This window comes from Chlamydotis macqueenii, chromosome 14 (assembly GCF_036417535.1).
Source record: "Chlamydotis macqueenii isolate bChlMac1 chromosome 14, bChlMac1.mat, whole genome shotgun sequence".
NCBI classification, from domain to species: Eukaryota; Metazoa; Chordata; class Aves; order Otidiformes; family Otididae; genus Chlamydotis; species Chlamydotis macqueenii.
In genome coordinates, this window is record NC_141569.1 from 17,585,090 (window position 1) to 17,612,329 (window position 27,240).

The 27,240-nt window shown below is 38.5% G+C and overlaps 1 protein-coding gene across 2 annotated transcripts; it reads right to left on the reverse strand.

Moving 5' to 3' along the window:
* Nucleotides 1–4,629: 4,629 nt before the first annotated feature.
* Nucleotides 4,630–27,209, reverse strand: DDX46 (DEAD-box helicase 46). 2 transcript variants are annotated; one of them, XM_086758720.1, is made up of 24 exons: nucleotides 27,089–27,209; nucleotides 23,805–23,990; nucleotides 23,385–23,525; nucleotides 21,433–21,550; nucleotides 20,377–20,542; nucleotides 19,889–20,040; nucleotides 19,455–19,568; nucleotides 19,058–19,223; nucleotides 18,583–18,703; nucleotides 18,060–18,235; nucleotides 17,495–17,616; nucleotides 16,602–16,680; nucleotides 14,718–14,800; nucleotides 13,812–13,976; nucleotides 13,288–13,450; nucleotides 12,179–12,372; nucleotides 11,470–11,607; nucleotides 10,655–10,804; nucleotides 9,818–10,015; nucleotides 8,996–9,214; nucleotides 8,106–8,250; nucleotides 7,359–7,432; nucleotides 6,502–6,580; nucleotides 4,630–5,658 (listed from the first exon to the last, which is right to left on the reverse strand). In XM_086758720.1, exons 1-23 carry the CDS (start codon nucleotides 27,103–27,105, stop codon nucleotides 6,533–6,535), a joined length of 3,135 nt encoding a protein of 1,044 aa, XP_086614846.1. In that variant the 5' UTR covers nucleotides 27,106–27,209; the 3' UTR covers nucleotides 4,630–5,658; nucleotides 6,502–6,532. The 2 variants fall into 2 exon arrangements, with proteins under 2 accessions (XP_086614846.1, XP_086614845.1); XM_086758719.1 differs by having other exon boundaries at nucleotides 4,630–6,580.
* Nucleotides 27,210–27,240: the final 31 nt, after the last annotated feature.

Here is a 27,240-nt window from a genome sequence, read left to right on the forward strand (position 1 = left end):
TTTAATCCTAGAACATGTCCTGTATACTTGAAATACTGTAAATGGTTAAGCACATTAATGAAAGCTGATTCAGGATTCCTGGTGTTGCCCTTACTTCTATTTGGATGGAGGAGCATGATAATTTCTGACTCAAGTGCTGCAGTCCGTTACAGAAGAATCAAGCTTTAGGACTGCATTAATGTATTAGGTTAGTTCTCTTTCACTGCTGACTTTCCAATGAAGATGGCACCCATTTCCAGTGTAACTGGTATGGGGTTGAGTCCATGTATCATTAGCTGCTCCCATCTTACAGCAGCAGCTCCAGTGAAGTACTGTTAATTATTAAAGATTTTTCCCTACTTCATCCACCCACATTCTAAAGAGCTCAGTAAGAGTGCAGGTATTGCAATGGCACTTTACTATAAAAAAGGCTTTGAGTGGGAACAGCAACTTCAATGACTTCCAAAGAGATCCCATAGAAACAGGAATTTTAAGTGCTCAGCACTTTTCACAGTCTGACCTTTTGTCATCAAGGTCAGTTTTAATGAAATAATATGACAGCCCGCTTTGTGGAGGGCTATGACCAACAGATTTTTTTAATCCACATTTGTTAATGACCGTAACAGCATCAGTGCCACTGTATATTCCTCCAAACCTTCCTGCCCTCTGCTAGCACCCCTGGGCCATCGATAGACAGTAGCACGTACACCTTCAAATCACAGGGTCTAAAATTATAATGTATGTCTCTACATGACTGACATCTGAAAGAGTCTGAAAGATGTTCTCCATTATTCAGATGATGTCTTAGGAAATAAAAGCAAGAAAGACCAGGCAAAAAAGAACCCGCAGCTTTCACAAATGGCTAATTCTGTTTTTCTAAATATTTTCCTCTCCTGCTGTTGTTTGGGGAGCTGACTGCTGTACTCCAACCCTGTGATATTCCATTTCTACAAGTCTTGGAGCTCTTCAGGCTGAAAATTGCTGTGAAACATCCTGCCAAGACGATGGTTATTTCTTTTGCCAGTGCTTCCTAATGCATGCAGGAATCCTCACTTGCGATGTAAGAAAGCAGCAGGGAAAAGCAGCATTTATTTAGCTTAATTTAGCAAGTGATTCAGTTTATTTGCAAACCTCATCTTTCTGCTGTTTTTAACTCTTGCTGGAAATGCTGCCGCCAATCAAAAGCGATAGGGTTCGATACCTCTTCAGTAGCCCATTATTTTCCTTTGAGGATCTTAATCTGGAAGGTGATGGGAGTCAGGCTGGGCTCAGGCTCCTGATTTATCAAGAAGAAATCATGATCTCAACAGAATGCAGAAGTGGTCAGATAATACAGAGGAGTGATCTTGTAATTTGACGCAGTGAAAAGTTCCATTCCAAGAAGCTGTGAAACCTGAATCGGGCTGTTGTTAAGGCTGTCGCCAGCAGACTGGCAGAGCGAGATCTAAACGTTTGACCTTGGAGCTGGACGCGCCTCCGCGAGGGTGCTGGCTCTGTGTGACTGCTCGGTATTGTGCTGCAGGAAAACCCGCACCAGATGAGCCAGCTCCAGTGCCCACGGCGCTCAAATATTAATCTGGTAGCAGCAGGGTCTGGTTTCTTCATCTGCACACTGTGCTGAGAAAAACAGGAACCAAACAAAAGATAAATTGGTCTGCAACAGTCTTGTTTTGTGAAAGCTCCCCAGGCCCTAAAGCACGGCCGTTACTTGGGTTGTGAATCCGCTTCCTCGGTTTCTGTCTCTAAAGGACTGCTCTCACTAGCAGTAGCAAATGATTACATTAATTATCTGTAAGGTAGAAAATGCAGTAAAATGCTGCCCCTTCCTACATCCAGACCGCAAAGTCCCATTCTCCTCCTTTACTGGAGATCTCATGGGTAGATCCAAATTTTCAAGGAGAGGAAGGGCCTGAGAGCACACGTTCCTCCTTCCGCCAACGCAGGAGCTTCTCGCAGTCCTCAGCTACACAGCATGCTGAGCAAGCTGGGAGAATTCAGTACCGTAACTGCCACGACTGCCTGTCTAACTACGAATTAGTGGAGCTGGTAATTTCTGCAGGTTCTCTTGCTTGCTAACATGCACAGGCAGAGGAAATGTAGGTTTTAGTTAAGATTAAGGATTTTCGTTAAGTGCAACATTTTCCTTGCTCGGCAGTTAGTTTCAGAACAGTTGCCCAGTGGTATTTATTGTTCTGCGAAACATGTTTGTGATGATAAACTTTGTGCTTAGAATGGCCAAAGTATAAATAACTTCACTCTGCAGTACGTTATTAATAATTTCTTAGCTCACTAGAACTACTTAGTTCGGAGATACTAATTAATTTACCTCTGCTTATGCTGGTCAGCTTGACAATTTTGTATCTCTCAGTTTGACTAAAGAAAAATATTTAAATCTGTTTCAGATGAGAAGTCTCAGAGAAGCAATGTTTGGGTGGCAATCACTCAGACTAATGGTCATTTATTTAAAAACAATCGTTTCCACTGTAGCTAAAATTAAGAAAACAAATCTTCCTGCCTAGCATTGTATAAACATTTTACAAAATGGATATTTTGGGACAAATTTGAGTCCAGCTGTGTGCTTTTTATCTTTGCATTTTTAGGTTGTTCTCCTCCTCTGCTCCCCCCATACAGCCACAGTTAAGTGGAAGCCAGAATTTCTTCTGCAAAAGCCCGAGCTCTAAGAACACAAACTTAGTTAAGCTGAGACCATATTTGGAAGAGATCTGGGTCAAGAAAAATAATCAAAGGGAAGTGCATTCCTCGAGCGTCACGTGAGGAGGCCAGACCGCGCACGCAGGGCCCAGCGCTCACGCTCGGATACAGCAAAGGGGCTGCGCGTGACCTGCAAGTGGGCTCGTGGCAAGGGCTGGTTTTACACCACGGTTCACACTAAGAAGAAACTTGCTGGTTTATTTAAGGGCATTCGAGCAAACTGACAAACAGCTTTCTTCCTAGGTGTTCAGCAACATGCCATCGACAGTATGTGTCCGTGGCAGAAAAGGAAAAACTAACTCTTGCAAGCCAACAGGCTCCGTTCTCGCAGGTACACGTTCCTGTCTCTCTCACCCCGTCACTAGTTTCACTGAAGTAACAGCCGTTTCTCACGAATGTAAACATGTCTGAAGGACTGAAATACCAAAGCGCGCTCTCTCCCTGAGACTCCAGCATTCTTTTACTTGTTATTTTAGGAAGATCCTAAATCCAGTCTTTGATGTTTGTTTTATATTCGGCTATTACAATGTCAGCATTTTAGCAAAGCTTTGCTTTAAAATCTTTGGTTTTTTGTCTTCCACTTGGGAGACGAGTGAGAAAAGCTCCTAGAGATGGCACTTTGAGCCTGAATCTTTTATTCAATTATCAGCCAAATGCACATCAAATAGACTGCAGTCCTTTAATTGCAGCCAGGACAGGGAACAGTTAGGAAACATGATGGGCTGTGACCTACACATTACATTTTGGTAACAACTTTTACAGCATAAAGACTAACATGCGGAGTAGGCCTTAAGCTGCCCGTTTAACAGGACCAGGGGTGGCAGCGATGTGCAATATAATTAGGATAGTATACAATTCTGAACTGTAATTGCACACATTTTTCATCTTGCTATGCATTTTTTTTTTTTCTCATCCAGAATGGTGGATTTAGGCTTCATCTCCTGTTTTCCTGGCAAGGGCACAGAGTGAAACCTCTGCCCATTTGCCCATCATGTGCATACAGAGTAGCCTGGTGTGCTGATGCAGACCTCATGCCGGCACCTCAGGCTGTGGCAGAGGTTGCCAGGGAAAAGAGCCGCACAGGGCTCCCCTTCTCTGCCTCCACCCGCTCCCGGTGCTCACCATCTCTTCCAGATTCACAGACCCTGACCTACACAGCAGTTCTCTCCTGCTTCACTGCCACCTAAAAGTGCCAGTGTCCCGTTCACTGAGAACGGCAACACCCCCAGAGCATCACCCTTCACCACCACTGCATGGTCAGCGCTGCATTACTGCGACACACAAACAAAAACTCATTCGTGATCCAGAACCAATACTTGTATCACTTCTCCACCCAAAATACCACTGTTTACTCAAGCACTGAAAGCCTAAGACAACCTAGAAAGCTGGCAGCGTATCACCTTGGGCAGATAACAGAACAAGCTCTGCTTATGTGCATTAAAAAAAAAAAAAAGAAATAAAGCATCCCTGTGCTCTTCCAACAACTGGCAACAGGAATCTGTGCAGGGCAGATTCCCTGGAAAGCAGCCAAATGGCAATGTTTATAAAGAACTTGTCTATATCCATGGACACACTTGGAAAGAACTAAATAGAACATTTTTCATTACTTAATTGTGTCTTCTCCCAGCTTTTATTCTCATCTTGTTTCCAGGTTTTTTTTTCCCTTATGTGTTGTTAATTTGAGTTTCTTCTGCTCTGGCTTATATGCATCTCCCTCCTGTTTTCACGTATCCAAACACATTCACTGCAACTCTCTTAACTGAGTCTGAGCTGCATCTCACTGCATTTCTAGCAGAAAAACACAAACACAAGTTACTGTACACATCACTCTTCTCCAAAAGCACTCAAAAGGTTAACTGTCACAGGAAAAAAAAACGCAGAAGCAATGTAAGTGCACAAAACAGATGAGCTATTCAGAAAGACAGTTTCTGAAAAATATACATTGAAATTATTTTTATTTTTGCTGGAATTTAAAAAACATAGGAATATTGACATTGCATTTAAAAACCCCAGGAAGTTAAAGATTATACATTGCTGCATCTCTGAAATCCAACAGCACAAAGCTGGAAATCACAAAAATGTCTCCATCATGCCTTTTTTTGGAGATACCAATATATATGTATGAACATTTTGAAACAAGATTTTAAAAGAAGTGTCAGACTGTCCAAACTTGGAAGTACTCTTCATTAAATAAATCAACATCTGTCACTCCTCTGGGGGGACGCTGTCAAAAGGCGAGACAATCCAACACACAAGTTGTATGAAACATACCAAAACCCAGTACTTAACCAAAGGAAACCTGATGTACTGGAAGGGAACCACAGGGCTTTAGTCTGAGATTTCTGGTTTAAATTTCCAGAAGTGTTATTTATTGTGTGTGCTTCTTCTCTTTGTTCTACTCAGTGTATTAATATGGGCAAGTATTGGGCGTTCTTATTCTAAATGTATACTGCTAAGGTGGTATCATCATTCCTGAATTGCAAATAATGTACACTGATGTTAAAGAGTAACAGGCAGTTGTATGCAAACAGAAATGGTCATTTAAATTACCTGAAGTTTGGGAATAGACCTTGTGAATTTATACAGCCACGATGCAGGTTGCATGATTTGTCTTCACCAGGGTTAAAGCAGTATGTACACAGCTGTTTAAAACGACACATTTCTTCTCAACGTGTCAGGTAAGAAAAGCATTCTACAAAAGTCCTTTTGAAAGTCATCATCTTGAAAGTCTTGCAGCTGCTGGAATGAGGTGATTCAAACTGCTACCACATAGACTCCAGAGAAGTAGACAGGAAAGTTAAACGCTTAAGAGTAGTAAGTGTCCATCACGAATACTAATGGTTATGGGGGTGAGACCTCAAAACGAAAGGTCTTGCCTGTCCCAGTAGCTTACTGACTGCAATGATAGTCAGTATTTGTGGAATTCACTCATACATATCATTACTGATTTTTACTTAAAGCCATGTCCTAACAGGGGGGAAAGAATCACATTCAATGCATATATAAGAACACTATAAAAAAGTGACAAAGTCACATTTCATTACAAAAGAGGTTTCTCTCTCTTTCTGAGAATTTATTTTTAAACTAAACAGGCTTTCATTCTTATGTCAGAGAATGAGGAGAAAAAATCAAATCTTAAAATTTCAATGTTTAGAAAAAAAACAGGAAAACTATTTTCATACTACAAAACATTTCACTTTACAAAAACCCCAAAGAGTTACTCTGTTACCTGGACGATAAAGACAAAATGGGACGCGAAGAGGATAAGAAGATCTTAAAACTAGACCTCAAGTATTTCTGGATAAAATTCTCTACTCTGACCACTGCAAGACTCTCTGACCTTAGGGGGACATTTGTACAGGGAACGAATGTGTGTGGAACCAGCCAGAGAGATGCTATGGATCAGGAGAAAATCCTGCCTTTATTTTGGTGTTTAATCATTTTTCCAGTATAAACTGATATGGCGTGAACCACCCCCACAATATAAAGCAGGTACATTCTAACAATTTCCAACACAAATCCCAACGTTGTTTAATTTACTTAACAGTATAGTCCGTCAGGAAAATTAAAATCTGTTTTATTTTATATTCTTTATGATGAAAAGTATATAAACTGTACTTTTAAATTAAATCATGCTCTGCCAAAACTGCTCTGCTTTAAGACTGATAACTGTAGTGGAGAGAATTAAGATGTTTCAGCAAGTATCAATTTTCTGTTAAAAAATGTCCGCAAGACAAAATAAAAAAATTCTTAATTTACAATAAGCAGTGTAAACAGCAAAAATAACAGAAGCCACAAAGTTTCACGCACCAGCCACGGGCAGACAGATAACTCCAAATACTCATAGAACTTTGTATCTTCCTTTGTTGGTTGGTTGGTATGAGTTTTGCTGCAAATAAAGGAGAGAATAATCACAGTTAAAAGTGAAAATGGATGAATGAATTGCAGTAAAACCCCACTAACAGAAAATCCGCATTACATGTAAATAAGCAGTTCCTTAGCAATCTCCTTCCTTTGGAAAATATTTTCATGGGGAGGTCAAGTATTTTGAAAAACAAACAAAACTAACAATAAAGGCTCAGCAGGGTCACTGAAACTGACTCTTGATTTGAAAGGCTACTTAAGAGAAAAAGCCAAAGACACTGTCAAGTCTAATACAGTATCACTGAAGGTTTTTCTAGAGAAAGTCGAGGTTTCTTCAGCCAGAGAACTCAAAAGATGATTTCTGAAGAAGGTAGCTTATTTGAAAACAGGGTATGTTGGACACAGTTGATTATTAGCTAGGTATGTTGCAAAACTACGGCAAAACCAATCTCTGAACCCATACCAAGTATTTAAAGTGAGGGTAACAGTTCTCCTCCCTCCTGCCTGATGGTGCTGAAATTAGGAAATTTACCTGGACCTAACTCTTTAAGGGGTCTTCAGTGAAAAAGCTCTGTTAATGTGTTATCTCCATCTGCTGGCTGCATAACAGCCGTATGCCTGGCTGACTGAACACAGTAATATATGTTCTAGGCTGTTCAATAAAACAGTGGTTTTGAGATCTATAGGCTCCAGTCCCTAATATTCATGAAAATGTATGCCAGAGCATCAATATTTGTATAAATCAATCTCATAAAGCATAAATTAAGGCATTTTCCCCTCTGCATTCTGGATATTTCACTCACCAATCTGATGAGCTCCTCTTTTATAAGTCGTGTGATTTCTGCCTTTGCTTTTTGTACAGCCAGTTCATTGGCACCTGAAGACAAAAAAAAATATTACCATCTTAAACATTTTTCTCTATATGAAGCCTACAGAATAATCATTGCTGGCTACTTTCAGAAACGTTGTAAAACTTGCTGAATATCCTCAACTATTTGCTGAAGAACACTCCAGTATTGTATAGACTGCCACAGCCAGACTGCGTTCTGTTTTAAGGAAGAAACTTGAAACAGTCACAAATTACACTATTCAGAGATACCTAAGATTAGAGGTTTCTTTGAGAAAAACTGTACTCAACCATCATGAGATTTGCAAACTTTTTGTTGTAGTAGTTGGCATAATTTCTTATACATTTAACAGTCAAAACCAACAAAATTCCATTTTCTTCCTTATTTCACAGTGACACAGATATCTCTGTGCTTATTCTGATCTGTTTTTTTTTCCTCTTCTCTTCTCTTTCCCTCTCCTCCAAACTGGTTCCATACACATTTGCTGCTGTTCTCTGGCAGGTCCGTCTTCTGAGGAGAAGCGATCCCCATGGATCATTTGACAAAGTGTATTAAGATAAACGAGTGTTCTTTAGTAATTTAAAAGTAACGACAGCGGGTCTGTAGCTGAGCATCCAAACACTATGATGACAGAGATTCCATGTCTAATTGCAAACATAGACTCGTATCTTTAACTGAAACATTTATAAAAAGAATACTTACTTTCTATAGCCAAATAAATCTTTCGTTCTCCTTCCTTGGGTTCTTTGCCTGGAGGGAAATAAGTTCCTCTGATTGTAATAGCAGCCTCAGAATATTCACTGATTCTCTGCAGCGCTTCTTTGGAGGTAACTTTCCATCTGGCAGTCTGCAAGGTAAAGGATACGGGAGGATCAACATGGAGAAAGCCATCATACAAAATGGCAATCCAAAGGTTAGTTGAGATTTTAGCCAAACAACAAAAACACTGCACTGTGAATATCGGTCATGGCATTCTACTCTTAAAATATAGACTGACATTTTAGCCAGTTATTTTTGTGCAAGTGTATTTTTAAAAAAAATCTGCCTCATATGTCAGCAAGATAAAGTTATGGAAAAGGGAGAAAAGGGAATCGATGCACAGTACTACTGAAGCACAGTAAAGACTTTCCATTTTGCTACATGAAAGTTTAAAACTTGTAAATTTTTTATGATTTTCTGAAGCAGCACTCAAGTATTTTATTTAGCACTTTTTGTGCAGGAATAGTCAAACATATACTGTTAATGGCTGCACGTACTTCCCTTTGACAACATAAATGCTATTTATTTCTACACAGTTCATCAGTTAAAGACAAAAGTAAGTGAACCTTAAAAATCTCCGTAAATAAAGCCTAAGGAATAAATGTTGCCAGTTCTTTTTCAGAACCCTGTAAAAACTGTCCCAAATCTCTACAGTATCCTCAAAAATACTTCATTATAATAAATGCATCCCATTAATTTAGACAATGAAGTTACGAGAAAGTAATACTAGAAAGTACCTAGTAGATTATTGGTATAATCATAGTCTAAGCTATGAAGGTAGCTTTGTTAAGTAACGGTCATTTACACTTGATTACAGCAAAATGGTTACTCGCCTGTGGGAAGTCATTGATCTCTAATTCTTCCTCGTATCTCTTAAAGGATTCATTTTGTCCTCCGTCCTGTTTCTCTTCCTCCTGCTTCTCTATGGGTACATAATTGAGCTTAGCGTTGATTTTTTCAGCCAGTTGCTCTGCAATGGTCTTGGCAGATACAGTAGGAGCTTGAATTGTGCCTCCTCTCAGGATAGCATTTGTAGCCTGCTGCATCACATCCTGTAAAAAAATAGGTTCATGTTGAGAACAAGGTAGCCCAAAGAAGTCCTATATAAACCAACACGGGTTTCGTTAAAGCTTTCTATGTAATATAATTGTCCCCGTAACAAATACATTCTCCAGACTTCTCTTTCTATTCTTTTCTTTCTCTCCATAACTTCCCTCACACCTGCATGGAAAAGATCTTACTGGTCCTTTTGTATCTTCAGCTTAAAATGCCTTTGGACATTCCAGACCACATTAACCTAAATCCAGATGGATTATATATCACATGCTTCAGCAGAGAAAGATGCTCTGCAACTCTTGCTAAAGCTGACAAAACCTAACTGTGCAGTTTTATCAGTAATGAACAATCTCTTTGCCAGGGCAGATAAAGCATTTCCAGTTCTGTATTAAAATTTATTATCATATTGGTTCAGATATATCCTACAACTTATAACTGAGTTTGCCCAGCACAAATGAACTAAATAATGCAGTATGTTATTAGTGTGCAGAAACACTACATAAAATGGCAACCACAGAACAAAGCACTGAAAAATCTGTATTTAAAAAAAAAAAAAAAAAAAAAAAAAAGGAAAAAAATTGCTCTGTAAAGAGCCTGACCTTAAAGTGGAAGGGGACAAATACTTGTGCCTCTGCTCCAAGATTCTTCTGGGCATTGATTCTTAGAGCCAATCTTTTAGCAATTTCCAACTTCTCTGCATTCCCAGCTGACGGTGTAGGAGCATTTGATGATCCAGGTGTTCCCATGTCTTTCACTCTTTTCTTTGAATTGAACATGCTTTCAATTTGTTCATCGATCTAAAGAAAATAACAACTATTAGGTCACTGCATTTACCATTAGATAATCTTATCATGCTTTAAAGAAATACATTTTGTATAAACGGCAGAAGGTTCCTCAACAAAAGGAACAGATGGTCTAATAATCAGGAAACAGTCTGAACATAGTGTTTACTTTCAAGGTCATGAAAAGGAGTCTAAAAAACATCATGAAAGGAGTCTCATAAGGATTTAGAAATAGAAAAGGCTACTATGAATTTCTTTAAGACACTGCAAGTAAAAACATGTTTGTACTTGAGGACAATTGCTCTATTTCATTTATGCAAGATTAATATTAAAAAAAAAGAATTCCTATGATATTTACATAACTCCCATGTATTATTTTAAGTACTACTAAATCAGAAAGACTTTCAAGATCTTCATAGATCTTGATTTTCATAGGTATATATCTTCTGTATCGAAGAATACATACAGATTTACTAATGGAAGTTAACTAATTAAGTCAGTAGCATAGGACACTGAATAACAAAAATACGTGCATTCTGCAACGCAGAACCTTGGAAGTTCTACAACTTTCAAGAAGGTTATGTAACCTACTGGGGAAAAAACAAATACAATGGAAATCCTTAAGCAAATTAAATCTGATTTTCAGGTGCTTACATCAACAGCTGTATCTTCATCATCTGAATCTTGCAAGCCAAGAGCTGCTTTTTGTAGCTTCTTTCTTTCATTAGCCAAAGCCTGTTCTGTTTCATCAAATTTAAAACCCTTGCCAGAGAATCCACTGCTTTTTTTAATCAACTTTCCCTCCTGAAAAAAAAAACATATATTTTCATACTGAAAAGTTCAAAATCCCAATTCCCATAGTCATAAAATAACTGTAAAATTATATAAATAATTTTGAAGCTATTTATTTTAAAAAGCAAATCCTAACATGTTTAGAAAGCTCTTTAAATTTTAAAAACTGTATTTTACAATAAACTGTATTTAAAAAGCTATGATAATTCAGCAGATAGAAACAATGCACTATTGGGATTTTAGGTAAGTATACATTTTAAAAGCTTTTCAAATGCAGTAAGAAAAAAAAAAAACAACCCTCCCATTTTTATATTGGAAAAACTCCGAAGTCATTCTTCTCGGCATAAGCAGGATCCTCTTGAGAGCTCTATAAATAATACAAATTCTGTGAAAGAACTTCATTATCTTTTATGTGAATTTTGGTAAGAACCAAAGTGCCCCCTTCACATTGGGCATTCCTCTACCACATAGCAGATGACAATATTTAAATTGTCAAGAGCAATCCTGTAAATGACTTTCAAGATCCCAATCTTGAAAACACGCACTTACCTGAGCACACATATGTGTTCTCAGTGATGTCAGTCAGATGACTTATGTACGTATGCCGTACAACTGGACCCACACGCATACGCATTAAACCCAGCCCAAAGCCCACTACAGAAGAAAGAATTACTTACAGCTTTCTGTTGGTCTTTGAAGTCAGCCCAGAGCTTCTCCAAATCTGTAGGAATTGGATTCCCGGACAATTCCAAAGCCTTAATGATATCACCAGCGTACCGTGCCTGATCCTCAGTAATGAATGTATACGCATACCCCTGGTCAAAATTAATTTAAAAGATAATAAAGAAAATCTCTAAAGACACTTTATCTCTAAATTTATTGAAGCACCCTTGCACAAATGCTGTTGTTCTGGTCAATAAAAGTAACCACGATATTAATACATAAACTTTTTTTAGCGGGAATGTAAAACGAATGATGTGATTTCCCAGGAAGCTGATACAGAAGTAATCAACCACAGATGGTAGAAACTGAAGTCTTTCCTGTCAATCTTGTCATCATTAAAAGTTTGGAAAATAAAATCTTATAAATGTAGTAGGACACATTCCCAACAGTGAAAAACACCCAAACTTTCAGCCACAAATGGGATTTAAAAGAACATTCATACATCAGAACATGTATGTTCCAACTTTCATAGTGCTAAAATTCAGAATTTATTTCACGCAATCACTCAAAAACTTTAGATGCACCCTAAAGGAAAACTCTCTTCCCACCGATTAACTTAAACTACTGCCTCTGTAGTTATGCCTTGGGAACACCTTGATCAATCAATAAATAATAAGGAAACATTTTCAGTAATAACCAAAACAGGCAACTGATCATACATACTTTATTGCCTGCTCGTCCAGTTCGCCCTGCTCGGTGCACATAATCTTCATAATGGTTGGGACAGCTATAATTGACCACCAGCATCAATTGTTTCACATCCAAGCCCCTTGCTGCTACTGATGTGGCCACCAGAAGTTTGCAAGTTCCATTCTTGAAATCATTAATTATGCTGTCCCTGTCATACTGATCGATACCTGCAAGAAATCAGACAGAACAGTTAACTATAAAGTTCTGCTTTGAGCCAAAAGAATTTGTACACAGGTCAAAACACCCTCCAACTTCCAACAGCTGATAAAATTTCAATACATTCACACTTTTACAGGCAAAATGCATTAGCCAGAATAATAAATCTCTTAGTCTGTTATCCAGAAAAACAAAACCTTTCGTTTTCCACTACAAAAAGATGTTTTCCCATACCAAGATCCTCAAAAGTTTCTTTAATATGGTTTTCTATTTGACTTCTTTTATTCAATTGAGACCTCATCTGGAGGCTCTGACTGTTCTCTAAAGGCAACAGAAATCTCAGAAGAATGAGAATATTTTTCCTCTTCCATTGCTGCACTAAATGAACAGTGGTTTTGTACTTATCGGTTATTATTGTTATAGAGTATTATATATAGAAAGTTTTAAAATACTCTGGGATGGAGAATATTCTAAAGAGATTTCTTCTTCTTCTTCTTGCTACTAAACTACTTCTGTTATATTACTGTTTGATGGCAGAAAAGTGAAACAACAGCTGCTATTATTGTGGAATCTCAAATAAAATTATCACATAATATTCCCCCAAATGGCACTCACTACTCTAAAATAGCAAGCAGTTAGTAATATTCCCTGAGAGGTGTTAACTCTCAGTCACACTCCTGTTGCACAGAGACGAGATTTGGCATCTGATGAGATCTCACAGGGAGCAATAAAGAGTGATTATTAAAAACTATCATGTCTATTTCCAATTAAGAGATAAATAGCTTTCCCAATGATAAAGTGAAACCTGCTTATGAAGAAATAATAATTAGTACTATACAGGAACTAAGTAACTTCTCTTTGTAACTACTGAATACCAATATTCTAGTTTGGAGTTGTTAATATAAATCCTTAAGATTGCAGATTACCTCCATGAAGAGACAAGCAAGGATAAGAGGCCCTCATTAAATCTTTCAGCAATCCATCAGCGTGTTCTTGTTTATCTACAAATATGATAACCGATCCCTTCTCTTGATAGAGTCCCAGTAGCTCCAGTAACTTCAAAAACTTTTTATCCTCTTCTATGACAATCTGGGAAAAGACATACAAAAGCAAAGTAGAAAGAGTATAATTTGTATCTTAAGTCATTAAACACATTCAGGGTGCATAAAAATCAGGAACAGGAAATTACTTTTTCAGGCCATTTCCACAGCTAGTGGCAAAACTGCTGTTGAGCTTAGTGGTTTAAAACCCAAATTTAAAGAAAAAAAAAAAAAAGTGATCTCATTGCATTTGCAGATTAGGGTGTTAGTTTATTTTGAGTTCATGTTTAATAAAGTCACCAAACTAAAAATAAAAGCTCTGTGGGTATACTAGTTTATATTAAATATTGCTGGAAATAATACTTTGCAAGCAAATGAGAATGTAAGCGAGGCAGATGCCCCATACTCACAACATGCTGCTCCACATCAGAGCAGACAACACTTCTGCCTCCGACCTGCACCTCTATAGGTTTACTTAGGATTCTCCGAGCTAATGCCTCCATAGCTCTGGGAAAAGTAGCAGAGAACATGACAGTCTGACGATCAGGCCTGACGTTGTCTACAATGCGCATAACCTGGTTTAAGAGAACATTCCCTGTTAATATCCCAGTGCTGTAACTGAACTTCGTACACGTATAGGGCTATCATCCTTAAAGTCAGGTGGTATCCGCGCTACAGACTACAAAGTATTTTTTTACAAATTTCCTCACGGGACTTAGGTGCTGGCATTGGAAGACAGGCAAAACTTGCTGGACTTCGTAGGAAGTTGAGCAGCAGTATGCAACGTGGCAACAGCCCAGCACAAATCTTAATACCTGCAGCAGAAACCGTACAACTCGAGGTTAAATAAAGGCGTTTTCCTTGCTTTGGAGGACAATAGTCTGATGACAACTGAAAGAGACCTCGGCAAAGCTGCCAGCAAATAATTTGTCATCAACATCTCCCAACATTTTGTTCCTGTCTCCTGCAGGACATTGCCAGGAGACATCAAAAATTTAATAAGCAGGCTACAAGTACTAATACAACACCTGCATCAAGGGATTACACAGGGCTACGACATGGCCACAAGTATCCAAAACAAGCATGTAAAAAAATATAGTGTATTAGAGGAAAATAGCGTTCCAAGCTATATAAGAATTTATTGAAAACAAAGCATGTGAGGATAACAGAAAAGTCAAAGAGTTAGTTTAAACTGTTGTCCATACGTAGCACATCTTTTTGAATGCGCATTTGCAGTGTAATAATAACATAGCACTGCAAAACCCTTTTAAAGGAAAACAATATCTTGTGGTAGTACTACTCATGCCATCACTTACCTGAGGCTCAAAACCCATGTCAAACATTCTGTCTGCTTCATCAAGAACAACGTATGTGACTCTACGGAGATTTGTCACCCGACCTGTGAAAGGAGAGGAAAAAACACATGGGAAACAAAATCAAATGGAAATCTAGTTTCCCTCAGGAATAATTTTTTAAAAGTGTTATATAGTCTCACTATCTTCTAACAAACACATTAATTAATTTTTTTAAAAAATTCACTAAGTGTGAATTTTAATGTTCTCATTTTAATCACATATACATTCTGGGAAATGTGTAAGTATGCACAAGGCCCTTAATTTTGTCAAACTCTTCTCTTGCATACCATCATAGGGCCAGAAGAACCTGTAAAATTCAGAAAACTGCCCTCGCCAAAACACATCATAAAACTAAGACTGAGATGAAGCAAGGAGCCACATCAGCCATTATCTGACAGCGCCACCTAGAAAAAAACATATTAGAGATTACAGCGCATGTGTGGAAGGCAAAGTCCAGTGCTAACTGTTGCAGCCTCAGAAAAATTCCTTTTATACATATATAATGCTTCCTTGGAGCTAGAAATAACTATTTGAGGATAAACGTACTAATTCTAGCTAACTGCTATTAATATGCATAAACCAGAGTAAGCTGTCTTTTCAAAATGAATATACAAAGATTAAAACCTACCCAGTAACACTACTAAATTTAAAATTAAGGACCACCCCAAACTCTGGGATAGCTGAAAACAAAATAAGCAAGTTGTATATATGCGAACATTTTGAAATTATGATGGACAGGATAATTAGCACCCTTCCCAAAGAAACAGCTAAGAGATTCCCTTTCATGAGAAGGATTTAACTCAAGGATTTAAGAATCATATTCTCAAATGGTATAAACATGAACACATTCTGTTCCAAACAACTGGGGAGTGATACTGTTAAAAGCTCTCAAAATGGAACAGATTTTTGACGTTTTCTACAACTATCACTCAGACTTGTATCTGTCAAACGGCAGTAGAACTTGGTCCTTTCAGCTTCAGCAAATTGTAGCTGAATCCTCAACTTATTTTTTCGAGATTTAGCGCTGCATTTTTTTAAGATACAGAATTCATACTTAAGGAACAAAATAAATATTTCTTAAAATCTACGTATCTGTTTAACATCTTAAGACTTTCATCCCCAAATAACAACTTTGTAAAATTACTTGGGAACAGCATTAATGTACCTACCTTTGACGATTTAAGTCTTGGAAGCCCAGTTCTATATGTCTTGAAGGTACTTTTTCCACAGAAGTTAAATAATGTCAACAGTTTAGTAGAGGTTTTGATGTGGAATAATTTAATAATAAAACTTTATCTAATAAGCATGCAATGGTTACACTAGGACAAAACCTCTTAAAGCTGCAGTGGCTCAGTTTAATCAATCTGAGTATTGGATGTAAGGTCAGGTCTACTTTTTAACAGTTATTTAGGGAGGGCTTCTTTGTCTGTTTGTTTTTTAAAACCAACAGATAAAGGCAGAGTCAGATGCTCTTACGCTGAGCTACACTAACAAAAATAAAAGATCAATGGGGAGACAAAAAAAAAAAATCAACTGTTATATAACCTTTATCTAAATGACTTGAAGTAAAAAAAATTGGAGCAGCACATTTTAAGTTTAACAATGATTAACATTCTCAGAAACTCTTCAAGAATGTAGTATTTCCTGTCCTCTCCAAAAAAGTCAAACCAATACATGATTAAACCTATTATTAGTGCTATATAGTCTCAATAGCTAGACAGTGCAGCCTGAAGAGATATCAGAAAATACCGTAAGACCATTTATCAAAATACATGATCTTTTGAATTTGTTAGAATTACACAACAAATATAAAAAATTATCCATAGGAAAAGGTTTGCTACTCACCATTGTTAGCTGCTAACATGTCAATCATGCGTCCAGGTGTGCAAACAATAATTTCAGCACCTCTTTTGAGTTCAGCTATCTGATTTTAAAACATAGTAAACAAACTGTTAGAGTGGTTTTTTTTTTGCTTTGTGGGTTTTTTTTTAAATATATATCACCTTGAAAAAAAGAAAACAACACTATAGCACAGCTGTTCTATTAATGTGAATTGTTTATGTAAAGATTTTTCTTAGTAATTTCTTTAAGTCTTTGGAAAACTATGCTTTCCAAAAGAGGAACCTCTGACAACCTAAGTTACTAACACTTGAAGTAGTTATAATGAGGATATGAATTCTTTACAGTTAAGGGCCTATAAGAAATATCACATGTTATACCGGGGAGAACTGATACTAAACAAACCATGTTCCAACACAGATGGTCACTCCTGTTGTTTCCATAAACAGAGGAGGAAAAAAAACCCCTCGAAATTAATTTCTAAATTACTCTAACATGCACTATTTGGTAACGCAATAAACCAAAGTTAACATTTTCTGGCGTTTATTATCTGGAGGGGAACTCTCATAAAAGTATTGCTTCTCAATAACTTTCAAACTACGACATCCCACTAATAGTTTAATTACTTCCACGCTCAGTATACACATAAAAAGAAACAGTGTGAACCTTTTAGGGACCATAACTGAGAATTTTCAAGATGATCAGTATGTTTAAGGCTCAGTTACATGCAAATGCTTAAGCTTTTGCATTACTACCATTCATACAGAGAAAATCCATAACGAAGGCTGCAAATGCACTGGATTTATGGGAAAGAGAAAGGAACTAAATTCACTGCAAAAGTTACATTAACTAATAAAGTTAAAGAGTTTTTTGACAAGTAAGGTATATCTTTTGTGTACCTGTTCACTGATTCCTGTTCCTCCATAAACACAGACAACTCGTAGCCCAAGGGTCTTTGAGAATTTCTTACACTCCTTGGTAATCTGCAAAGCCAGCTCGCGAGTAGGTGTCATAATGACAGCTGAAAAGCAAAGCGTTTTCATCATACATTGTAATATAAGAGATGTTGTTATTTATACAATAAAAATTCATCTTCTGTAATGATGTTTACAGCAATTAACTTACATGTATTTTTTAAAATGTCATTTTAAGAAAAAGAGAATTAAAACAGAATGAGGACGGGGTGGAAATCTGGTCAGAGTTTCAAAACCAAAAGGAGTAATGTCTCCCTTCCAGATATATGGACATACAAGTGCTCTTGAAACAATATTAGATAGCACAGTGATCATACACAACACTAAACAGCACATGGACCATTACATAAAAAAAAAAGCCACTCATTACTGGGCCTTAGTATGGAAGCATTCCTGCCTATAAGCAAGAGAAGAACTGAAGAACCTTCTAAAGCATATACTTGAGTTTTTATTTATTTAAATAGTAATTTTGTAAATAAAAGCTTTGTACCTATGGGACCTTCTCCTTCTTCTAACGCTCTCTGATCCATAATGTGTCTGAACATGGGCAACAGAAATGCAATAGTTTTTCCACTTCCTGTTTTAGCAATGCCAATCAAATCACGTCCATTCATAATCGCTGGGATAGCCTGGGACTGAATGGGAGTGGGCTTTTCATAGCCATGTCTTAAAGAAAGGAAAAAAAAAGATATTTTAAGAAGAAAATACGATTTGACAGATGTGAATCACAAAGTCATGCAAAAAAATTTTGCATATTCATATTTACATGCACATATCAGTGCCATTCAAAAATACACCTTTAAAATGAGCAGCAAAAGCAGGACACAAATGGCAGAAGGAACAGTTCACAACAACAGATCAATACTGAGTGATAAACACCGATAACTACATGTGTAGTATCTACAGGCATGGGCACATTGCATTACGCAATAAAGGAAAAGGTTCTCATAAACACATGATAGGACACAGTGAGAAAAATCAAGCATGATATAGTTCATGAAGTGCGTGCTTACTTTTTGAGGGCAGTGAGAATCTTCATGGAAATACCACACTGCACCCAGGTTTTTATTGGCTTGGGGCAGCCTTTTCCCTTGACTGTAATTCCCTCCATCTCCAGCCTGTACACATTCACCTCTGAAATAGAGTTTGCATTACAACAGAGTCAAACTTGACATTTCTCTACTGCCTTGATCAAAATACTCTTGATCTGTCCCTGAACATGAAATACTAATTTTATCACCACCAGAAACGCAGCTTTTAACCTTTTACACATAAATACAGGAGGTGGGACTCATTTTTCAATAGCCTCATATATAAATATAGGAAGTTACCAGCAATAATGATTGAATTGATTCAGTGATTTTTCTACACCAAGTTGTTCCAAAAGCTCTTTATATTCCAAAAGAATTTGCTGTTTCTTTGCAGACCAAAACCCGTCATTCTTTTCTTTAATATAGCCCAAGGTGTTCTGGTTGTATTTGTCCTTACCTTCTTGAGTCATTTTAGCTAGTTCTGGTACTTCAACATAGAAGTTTTTCCTGAAGGGTTCATACTCTATCTTTCCATGATCCACTGGTTCTAGCAGCTTTCTCTGCTTGGTCTGATAGCCAGTCAGGGCAGTCTGAAGATCAACTTCCTCCTCTTCTGAGGAATACTGCATAGATTATAATTTATTTATAAATTAGTATGAATGGTATTCCGAGAGACTCCGTTTTTTTTTCCATAGAACTTTGCTCAGAAGCAACAGTTACTCCTTAGCCTATCAGACACTATTCAGATTCTGAAAACTCATTCTGAGTTTAAGAAACATCTCAATTTTTCTCTCATCTACTTCTTTCATGTTTCTTCCAAACGTTAACTTTCACTTACAAGATACTTCCATTACCTCCATTGCATCTTGGTCATTCTCCATGAGCTCCCCTTTCTTCTTTTCTGACTCTACAGCTGCCTTTTTGGTTGTCACCACAGTTACTACCTTGGTAACAGTTGGTCCGGATTTCTACAAAAACAGTTAAGAAACATTATTGTGCAATCACATAAACAAAAAACCATACTGTACACAATATACAGAATATTTGTACTTCTGAATGCATTATGCTGGGGTTTTTTTATACTTCCATCAGTGAAATTTTATGAGAATAATGCTTGATAAAACAGCTTGATGAAAACACCAAGAAATTAAAGGTAAGGCAAACAGACATTAAATGCATCTAACTTACTTCTTGCTTTTTTGCACTTTCTTCCCAAAGCCATTTTGATATTAAAACACAAAGCTATTTTTAAAAGACAAAGATAAGGAATCTTAGGAAGTTATTTTACCTTTTCACTCCCACCTCCACCCTTCACACTTCTCATATTGAACTTCTTGACCTCTTCTTTTACTTCTTCCATATAAGCATCCAAAGGATCCAACTCTTCATCTTCAACTTCATCGCCTTCTTTTTCTCCTTCTGCAGTTTCCTCTTCATCATCTAATACGAGCAAGAAAGATGGGAATGAAACAGACAGGGAAAGAGAAAACTGCTCACATGTGTTACATTATTAGTCTACCCAAATAACTACAGTCCAGATCTATATATAATAAATATGATATATATCATTATATCATGTATAATTTTTCCTCATACAAATCCCTCTAGTTAGTTAATCTCAATTGTATCTTAAACCATTTGAAGCCATGACCAGATTTAGGCTTTATTATTTTATAGTTCACATTCTGAAAAGTAATTAAATGCTTTAAAGATAATGTAATAAAAATATTATTAGGAACAAAAGCATTTTAAGTGTTTATATAAAAAGCTAAATACCATCATCATCTTCTAAACTCCATTTTTTCCCCTGTTTCATCTCCTCAATTTCTTTTTTCAGTTCTCCTATGTTTTCCATAGCCTTCTTGCGTTGTTCTTCCCTCCATTTCTCCACTCTTTCTTTTCGTTTTCTCATTTCTTCTTCTAGTTTGTTCTGATCAAAATTCTATGATAAAACACAACCAAGCAGTGAAAATTAATGGCCACTGGCTTTAGACTATGCTTCTTCAAACAACTTTAACTGTTGTGTAAGCGTGCCGTAGAAGACTGGACATGCACAAACTTATCAGAAAAGTAGTAAATGAAAAATACTAACATCAACTGTAACATTTTCAAGTAAAAAATGCAATTAACTGTTTTATTTTTCATTACAGTAGCTGGTATATATTTTTTAAGATAATAGCTAATTAAACTTTCCTTTATTTACTAGGAAAATATATTGTAACTCACACCAGTGAGTTTCAACTCATTTTAGCCATTGACTCATAAAAGACTAAAGAATTATCATGTTACTCTCTACTTCCCAAAGTCCTTCCAGTACAAAAGCCTGTGACTGGTTTATGCCTGGGGAGCCCTCACTGGCAGTGCAGCAGCTGTTAACAAAGGAGGGTTAGTAACAACGTGCTGGTTTCGAAGAGTTAGGTAAAACTGCTGGTTTGGGAATTCTTCATCTAGGCACATCTTCATGCCACGGAACAAGGCAAAGTGAGTTTCCCTTTGTTCTTTGATTCTTGCCTGGGTCCAGAGGCAAAAAAAATGTTCAGCTCCTCTATTTACACCTAATATGTGAAAAATGAGAGACTCTTCACACTTCTCTGTGGTTTGTGGTCTAAACAGTTCAAAATCCTTAACTGAGAAGAATGTTTCTTATGCCAAGAACTGGAAGTACACCTCGTGACAGGAGTCTCTGTTACTGAAGAGAATACTCCCTCATTCAGTGGAGATTTTGTCCAGCTTCAATAACAGGTTTTCTTTTGTTAAGGCAGTAATCTATGGCTAACTTAATTCCTAGTTTAAGTTCTATCTTTTAAATTTAAAAATATTAAAAGCTTTTACCTCAGTGGCCACAGTATTTGTGGTAGCATCTTTATCCTTCTCTTCTTCTTTGTCGTCTTTGTCTTTTTTCTTTTCTTTGGAAACTTCCACACCTTCTGTTTTTTCTTTAGATCTTGACCTGAAAGGTGAGATCAAATATTTCTTAGAACATTACAGCTTTTCTCAGGGTGGGGATACACATGTGCCGGATAGAAACAGAACTATGAACATCCTGTACAGGCTTATGTTTTCAAATACCTTACAAAGCACACAGCCTCCCAGAGAATCTTTCCATTTTGTGGAAATATTCCCTTTAACTACCAGAAATGTAGAATCTATTGCAATCCACCAATTCACATGCTTTAGTTCTGTTCTTCTCATCTCTTTACAGGGGGAAGTTGTAGACTTCGTTTCCAGAACACTTAGAATTGATACTCTAGTGGTTCTGCAGTTTATTTTACACCTCTTTGAAGACAGCAGTTAGAAAAGAGAGATTAAAAAGTTCCTGTTTGTTGAATTCTAGAGAAAGGTAAAGTGATCTAGCATTCTGCCATGGAATTTTGAATGTCCCCCTGAGCATACAGTACTGGCTGAAAGACAAAAACACCTCTTCCCGGGAAAAGCTACTAATGTAACTCAAATGTAACATGCAGACTTGCATTTAATACTATTTTATCACAGATTTTGTTATCCTTACGTGCTTCCAATTAAAAAAAAAAATAAAATTAACCCAAACCAAACATGTGCGAATTCATGATAAGAAGTGTAAAATTCACTTTAGCCATTAAATCTCATTAAGCTTTTTTCATTGGGCTATTCTAATACAAACCATACGCTTTTTCCAAAAGAATCTATGATTCCAGCTTCTCACAATTTCTAGGTTGCCAACAACCTGCTTATTCTTTACACAGACTGCTGTTACAACTTACGAACTTCTCACTCATTTTACAGTACAGCAGGATTTGTAATTATATCTGAAAATTCCATTAAAATAGATTTAAAAAAACATGACCTCTATTAAGTTTTGACATCTTTCTACAGTTATCATCTAAAAGAGTCCAAGCTTCACCTCTTTACTGAGTCTATTCACTGGACAGGGTATTCGATTGTAAACCCCTAAGACCAGCGCTTGTCAAATCCTTACTGACTGCAGCGTAAGCACACCCACAGAACTCCACGAACAGCAGATAAACAGGTGGTGGCTATACCAAAGCAGGCTTCTTGAGCTTCTCTACAGTATTACATCACATACTTTATTTTTCCTGCATAAAGATAATTTTAAAAAGCAAATTCCAAAATTATTGGCTTACATCTTTAGAACGTCTTTTGTGTAAAGAATGGATGAAACATTGAGCTCAAGCACAACCAGTGGCACTTCACAGGTTAGAAATTCCTGTTACGGATGTCACCATGATGCTGTTTATAGATCCCCAGCATTTTTTAAAAACTCTGTGTGTTTCCAAAGATACAAAGTGCTTTATCTGAGAAAGAAACTGATACAGCACATCACTGAGAACACTGCACTGGAGCAAATCTGGTAACTAAAACACACTATTGTCCACTAATTTACAAGTTTAAAGGAAGTTATTTTTCAACATACCGCCTGTGCTAGAGAGCACCTGTATTTTATTAATTTGAGCATACATGTTGGGACACAAAACACTACTTATCGATACTGGAACCTGAGATAACAATGAAGGACTACAAAACTTTCAGAATGAAATTCAGTCTTAACTTTAAAGTTAACTGCTTTTTTCAGCTGCCATAACTTGAATCTTTTTCTTTTACAGAAATGTTCTAACAACAAACTGTTAGAATCATTAAGCAATGGGAAAAGATCGTAACGGTACACTCACATAATATTCTCCTTGTTCTACAAACCAAAGCTTTGCCTGATGAGTCCCTCCGTGTTACCAATAGTTTTACGATATCTCGGCACTATGACATTGACTGTAATTAGAGAACACAAATACCTGTTTTCTGTTTTCCTGTTCTTGCTTGGACTGGAGGATCGAGACCGTCTACCTCTGCTTCTGCTTCTCGAGCGCCTCCTCTCTCGGCTCCGGGATCTTCTTCTCTCTCGGCTCCGTTCTCTTTCTCTACTTCTTGAACGTCTGCCACAGAGCAAAATTGTATTTATTTAGCACATGATCATAGTGTAATTTTAGCCTGCTATTGAGGAACAGGTTGTAGGAGGAATCCATCAATCATCAAGACAAGTAAGAGCTTTCAAACTCCAGGAGCAGCAGCTAGAAACCATTTAATAAGCAAAAACATTAAGCATAGTAAAATCTATGACGAAGACCAGTGAAGCAACTAATTATAGTGGAAGAACATCAACATTCAGATGACAGGCATTTTTATCTACTTTGATTGGAACTGATAAGTCATACCTTTGACGCTTTCTGTCACGTGATCGAGACCTTCTCTTGTCCCTGCTGCGTGACCTCTCACGTCTACGTTCTCGATCTCTACTTCTAGAGCGCCTGTCTTCTCCACGTTTTCTTTTATCAGATGGAGAACGACTTCTAGAACGGCTACCGGAGCGTCCACGTGACGCAGAGCGCTTCCGATAATGCCTGCATCGTCAATTCACAAAGAAAGATGAACATGAGCATAAGAACAACTTGCAATTGAATGATATTTGTCATATTTAGGTAGATAGGCCAAAAAGAATTATTTATCTTAATTTCTTGGACTGTTAAAATTTCTAAACGTTTGCAATCCTCTTGCCAAACTGACTAACATACGTATACTCCTAAAGATGCTGGAATCAGATGGATTACTTGGTCATATTTTTGCTTTGGTTTTAGAGTACTACTACAAGCACATCACGAGAACATTAAAACATCAAGAACAATTTCCTTTTTAGAAATCCACTGAGACTCTTTGAAGCTATCTCAAAATTTGTCACACAAATAAAACTGTTACTTGTTGCTTTATGTCCAAAGATAGAAAAAGTGGTAGTGATTAACTGGAAAGTCTGAAACCTGAGCATGACGTAAATGGTGTAGAATAAGGAGTGGATACTGTCCTGCTTTCGGCTGGGATGGACTTGATTTTTTTTTCCCCAGTAGCTGCTGTGCTTTGGATTTAGTGTGGGATTTGGTATGTGAAGAAGCTGGTAACACACTGATGTTATTAGCTGTTGCTAAGAGATCATGGACTTTTTCCAGCTTCCCAGGTTTTGCTAATGTGCAGGTACAGGAAGCTGGGAGGGGTACAGCCAGTACAGCCAACCCAAACTGGGCAAGGGAAGGACTCCATACCACAGACATCACGCTCAGTATATAAGTGGGGTTGGTTGGTGGGTAACTATCTTTCTCAGCAAATCGCTGTTCCAAAATTGCTGCTTGGGATCATTCCAAGATTGATCTCGGTTCCGCTCCATGGTCACTGCTCAGGGAGGGCTGTATCGTTCATCAGGTGGTGAGAAATTGTGTTTGTTTTGTATATATTATTAATAATATATATTAATATTGTTATTATATCTTCCTTTGCTGTCCTAGTAAGCTGTCTTTAACTCAACCTACCAGTTTTTCTTCCTTTCCAATTCTGACCCCATCCCAGCAGGGAAGAGGCGGGTGAGCGAGCAGCTGTGTGGTGCTCAGTTGCTGAGTTACAACGGTAAGCTAGGTAAATTCTACCTCTGCTCAATGGAAAAGCTGTCAAACTGCAATTGAAGAAATATAAACCCCTGAGTATATGTGACACAGCAATGGTCAATGCCTTTACAATGCTGACATCAAAAGAGATTATGTAACATCATCAAACATCACAACAGAAGCTTTGAGAAGCTAGCAAGGCTTGAAGGGTGTGCAGTGGAGATGGGAGACTCATTAATGCTCTCTTATCCCAGACACACTGTGGGAGAGAGTAGGGCTACGAATTCTCCAGAAAGTCTTCTGCTGAGTGTATGAGTCGCAGAGGGACCTCAACTGTGACCATCTCCTCTTCCTTCCTCCAATTCCTGATTTTCACCACACCAGAATAATTCCCTCGTTTACCCTCCTGTAGCCCAGGACCTGCAGACTCTTTCTCCTGACTAGCCTAGTAGCCAGGCTTGGGAAGCAGGAAGAAGCAGAGAAGGCAAGACCTCAAGCCCCCCGCCTCCCTTCCATCATTGCCACACAGGGTTGTATTACAACAGCATCAGCACTAAAAATAATACAGTTTATTCCAGCGTGTTGGTATATTTAGGTATCATGTACATTTGGAATCAGTACGGTAGCAGCATGATATCCATATACTGCCTATCAGCAGTACAGCTGAATGCAAAGAACCTCTTTCAGCATTAGGTATCTCTAATTTCTTTCCCATTGCTGTCACAGAATACCACGGCATCTGCTCCATACCTCTCTCCCTTCCTAAACTTTCTAATTTTTTTTTGAGTTTTCTTCTACAGTGTGCAATAGAGCTGAGTATATGATTTCTAATCTGAACATTTATTTATATCAACTGCAGCCTACCCCCCCACCATTACCAACCTCTTACAATTTCTTCACTTTTAAAACTTTTTTAGTTATTAAAATATAAAATTAATACAAGTTCAAATCCACTTTTTACATTTTTTTAGCCTAAACAGAAAAAAACCCCCTTGTTATTACCAGAAGAGAAACTGAACAACAATAAGCAAGGGAGTCCTGCTAGCTGGACTGGCAGCAGTTTGGCTTTCAGTTCCTAGGAGATTTTGCAGCCTGAGTCTCTAACGGTGTCCTGTTGACGACAATTACTGCGCTAACCAGTCTGAAACTAATTTAGACATATCTGCGGGAGTACCCAGCTCTTCGCTGAATCACTAATTTGAACACCAGGCAGTGGTTAAAATTTCAACTCATCTGCCTCTCTCAGTGTAAATCTCAGCTATGGATCCAGGAAGCTGTTGTAGTGTAGGGACAACTGCCTGTAGGGATTATTGTGGCACAGTTTTAGTGTTAAAATCTGACGGTTAGATTAAACTAAGAGACGGAGACAAGCACCACAACAGCACTTGCAAATTCCAGAGTTGGCTTAAAGCCTGGTAGGTGTGAGCAGCTCCAAATCATCTGGCAGCACACGCTTGACCCCAAACACACAAAGTACAGGATCACATTACTGCTGAGTGGGTTACAACACCTAATCAGGTGTTTATATCGGCTGCGAGAGGACAAAAGATATGTGATCCTGCATAAACTTAAAAAGATACGAGCAAAACCGTCTAACCCGGGTAAAAAAGCTCACCTGGCTAATTATGCCGTTGCTATTATTTTATAACACGCCAGCAAAGGCCAGGAGGGCTCAGGGAGGCTGAGCTTGGTGCCCGTTCGCCCCGGACCCGAGCTCACACCCCGCACCCCGCTCGTACCCCGCGACCGCCCCGCGCCGAGCCCAACGCGCCTGGGGCCCGGACACGCGGCCACGACCCACGCCGGCCGCTCAGAACGGCGGAGAGGAGCCCGGCAGCTCCCCGCAGGGAGGTTTAGCTCCCTAAACCCCGGCCCAGAGCCCCCAGTCACCCGACCCTGCCCTCAGAGCCAGCTCCTCGCTCCCGCGCCGGGCCCGGGGCCTGCCGCGGCGACCCGCCGCCGCCCTTTGTTCCCCCCACGGAGCCGCTCGCACCGCGCCGCCACTCGAGGGAGCCGCCAGCCCCGTCGCCAGCCAGCCTGCCCGTAGCGGCGGCGTCCTCCGCTGCCCTCACCTGGACTCCCGGCCCATGGCGGCGGCGGCAGCGGCGGCGCGGGCCCTGCGCTACTCGGCGGCGGTGGCGGCGGCCATTCCGCGCCCCAGCCCCCGGCCCGACGAGAAGCGCGGCGGGAAGGCACCGCCGCCGCTTCCTGCCCGCCGCCCCGC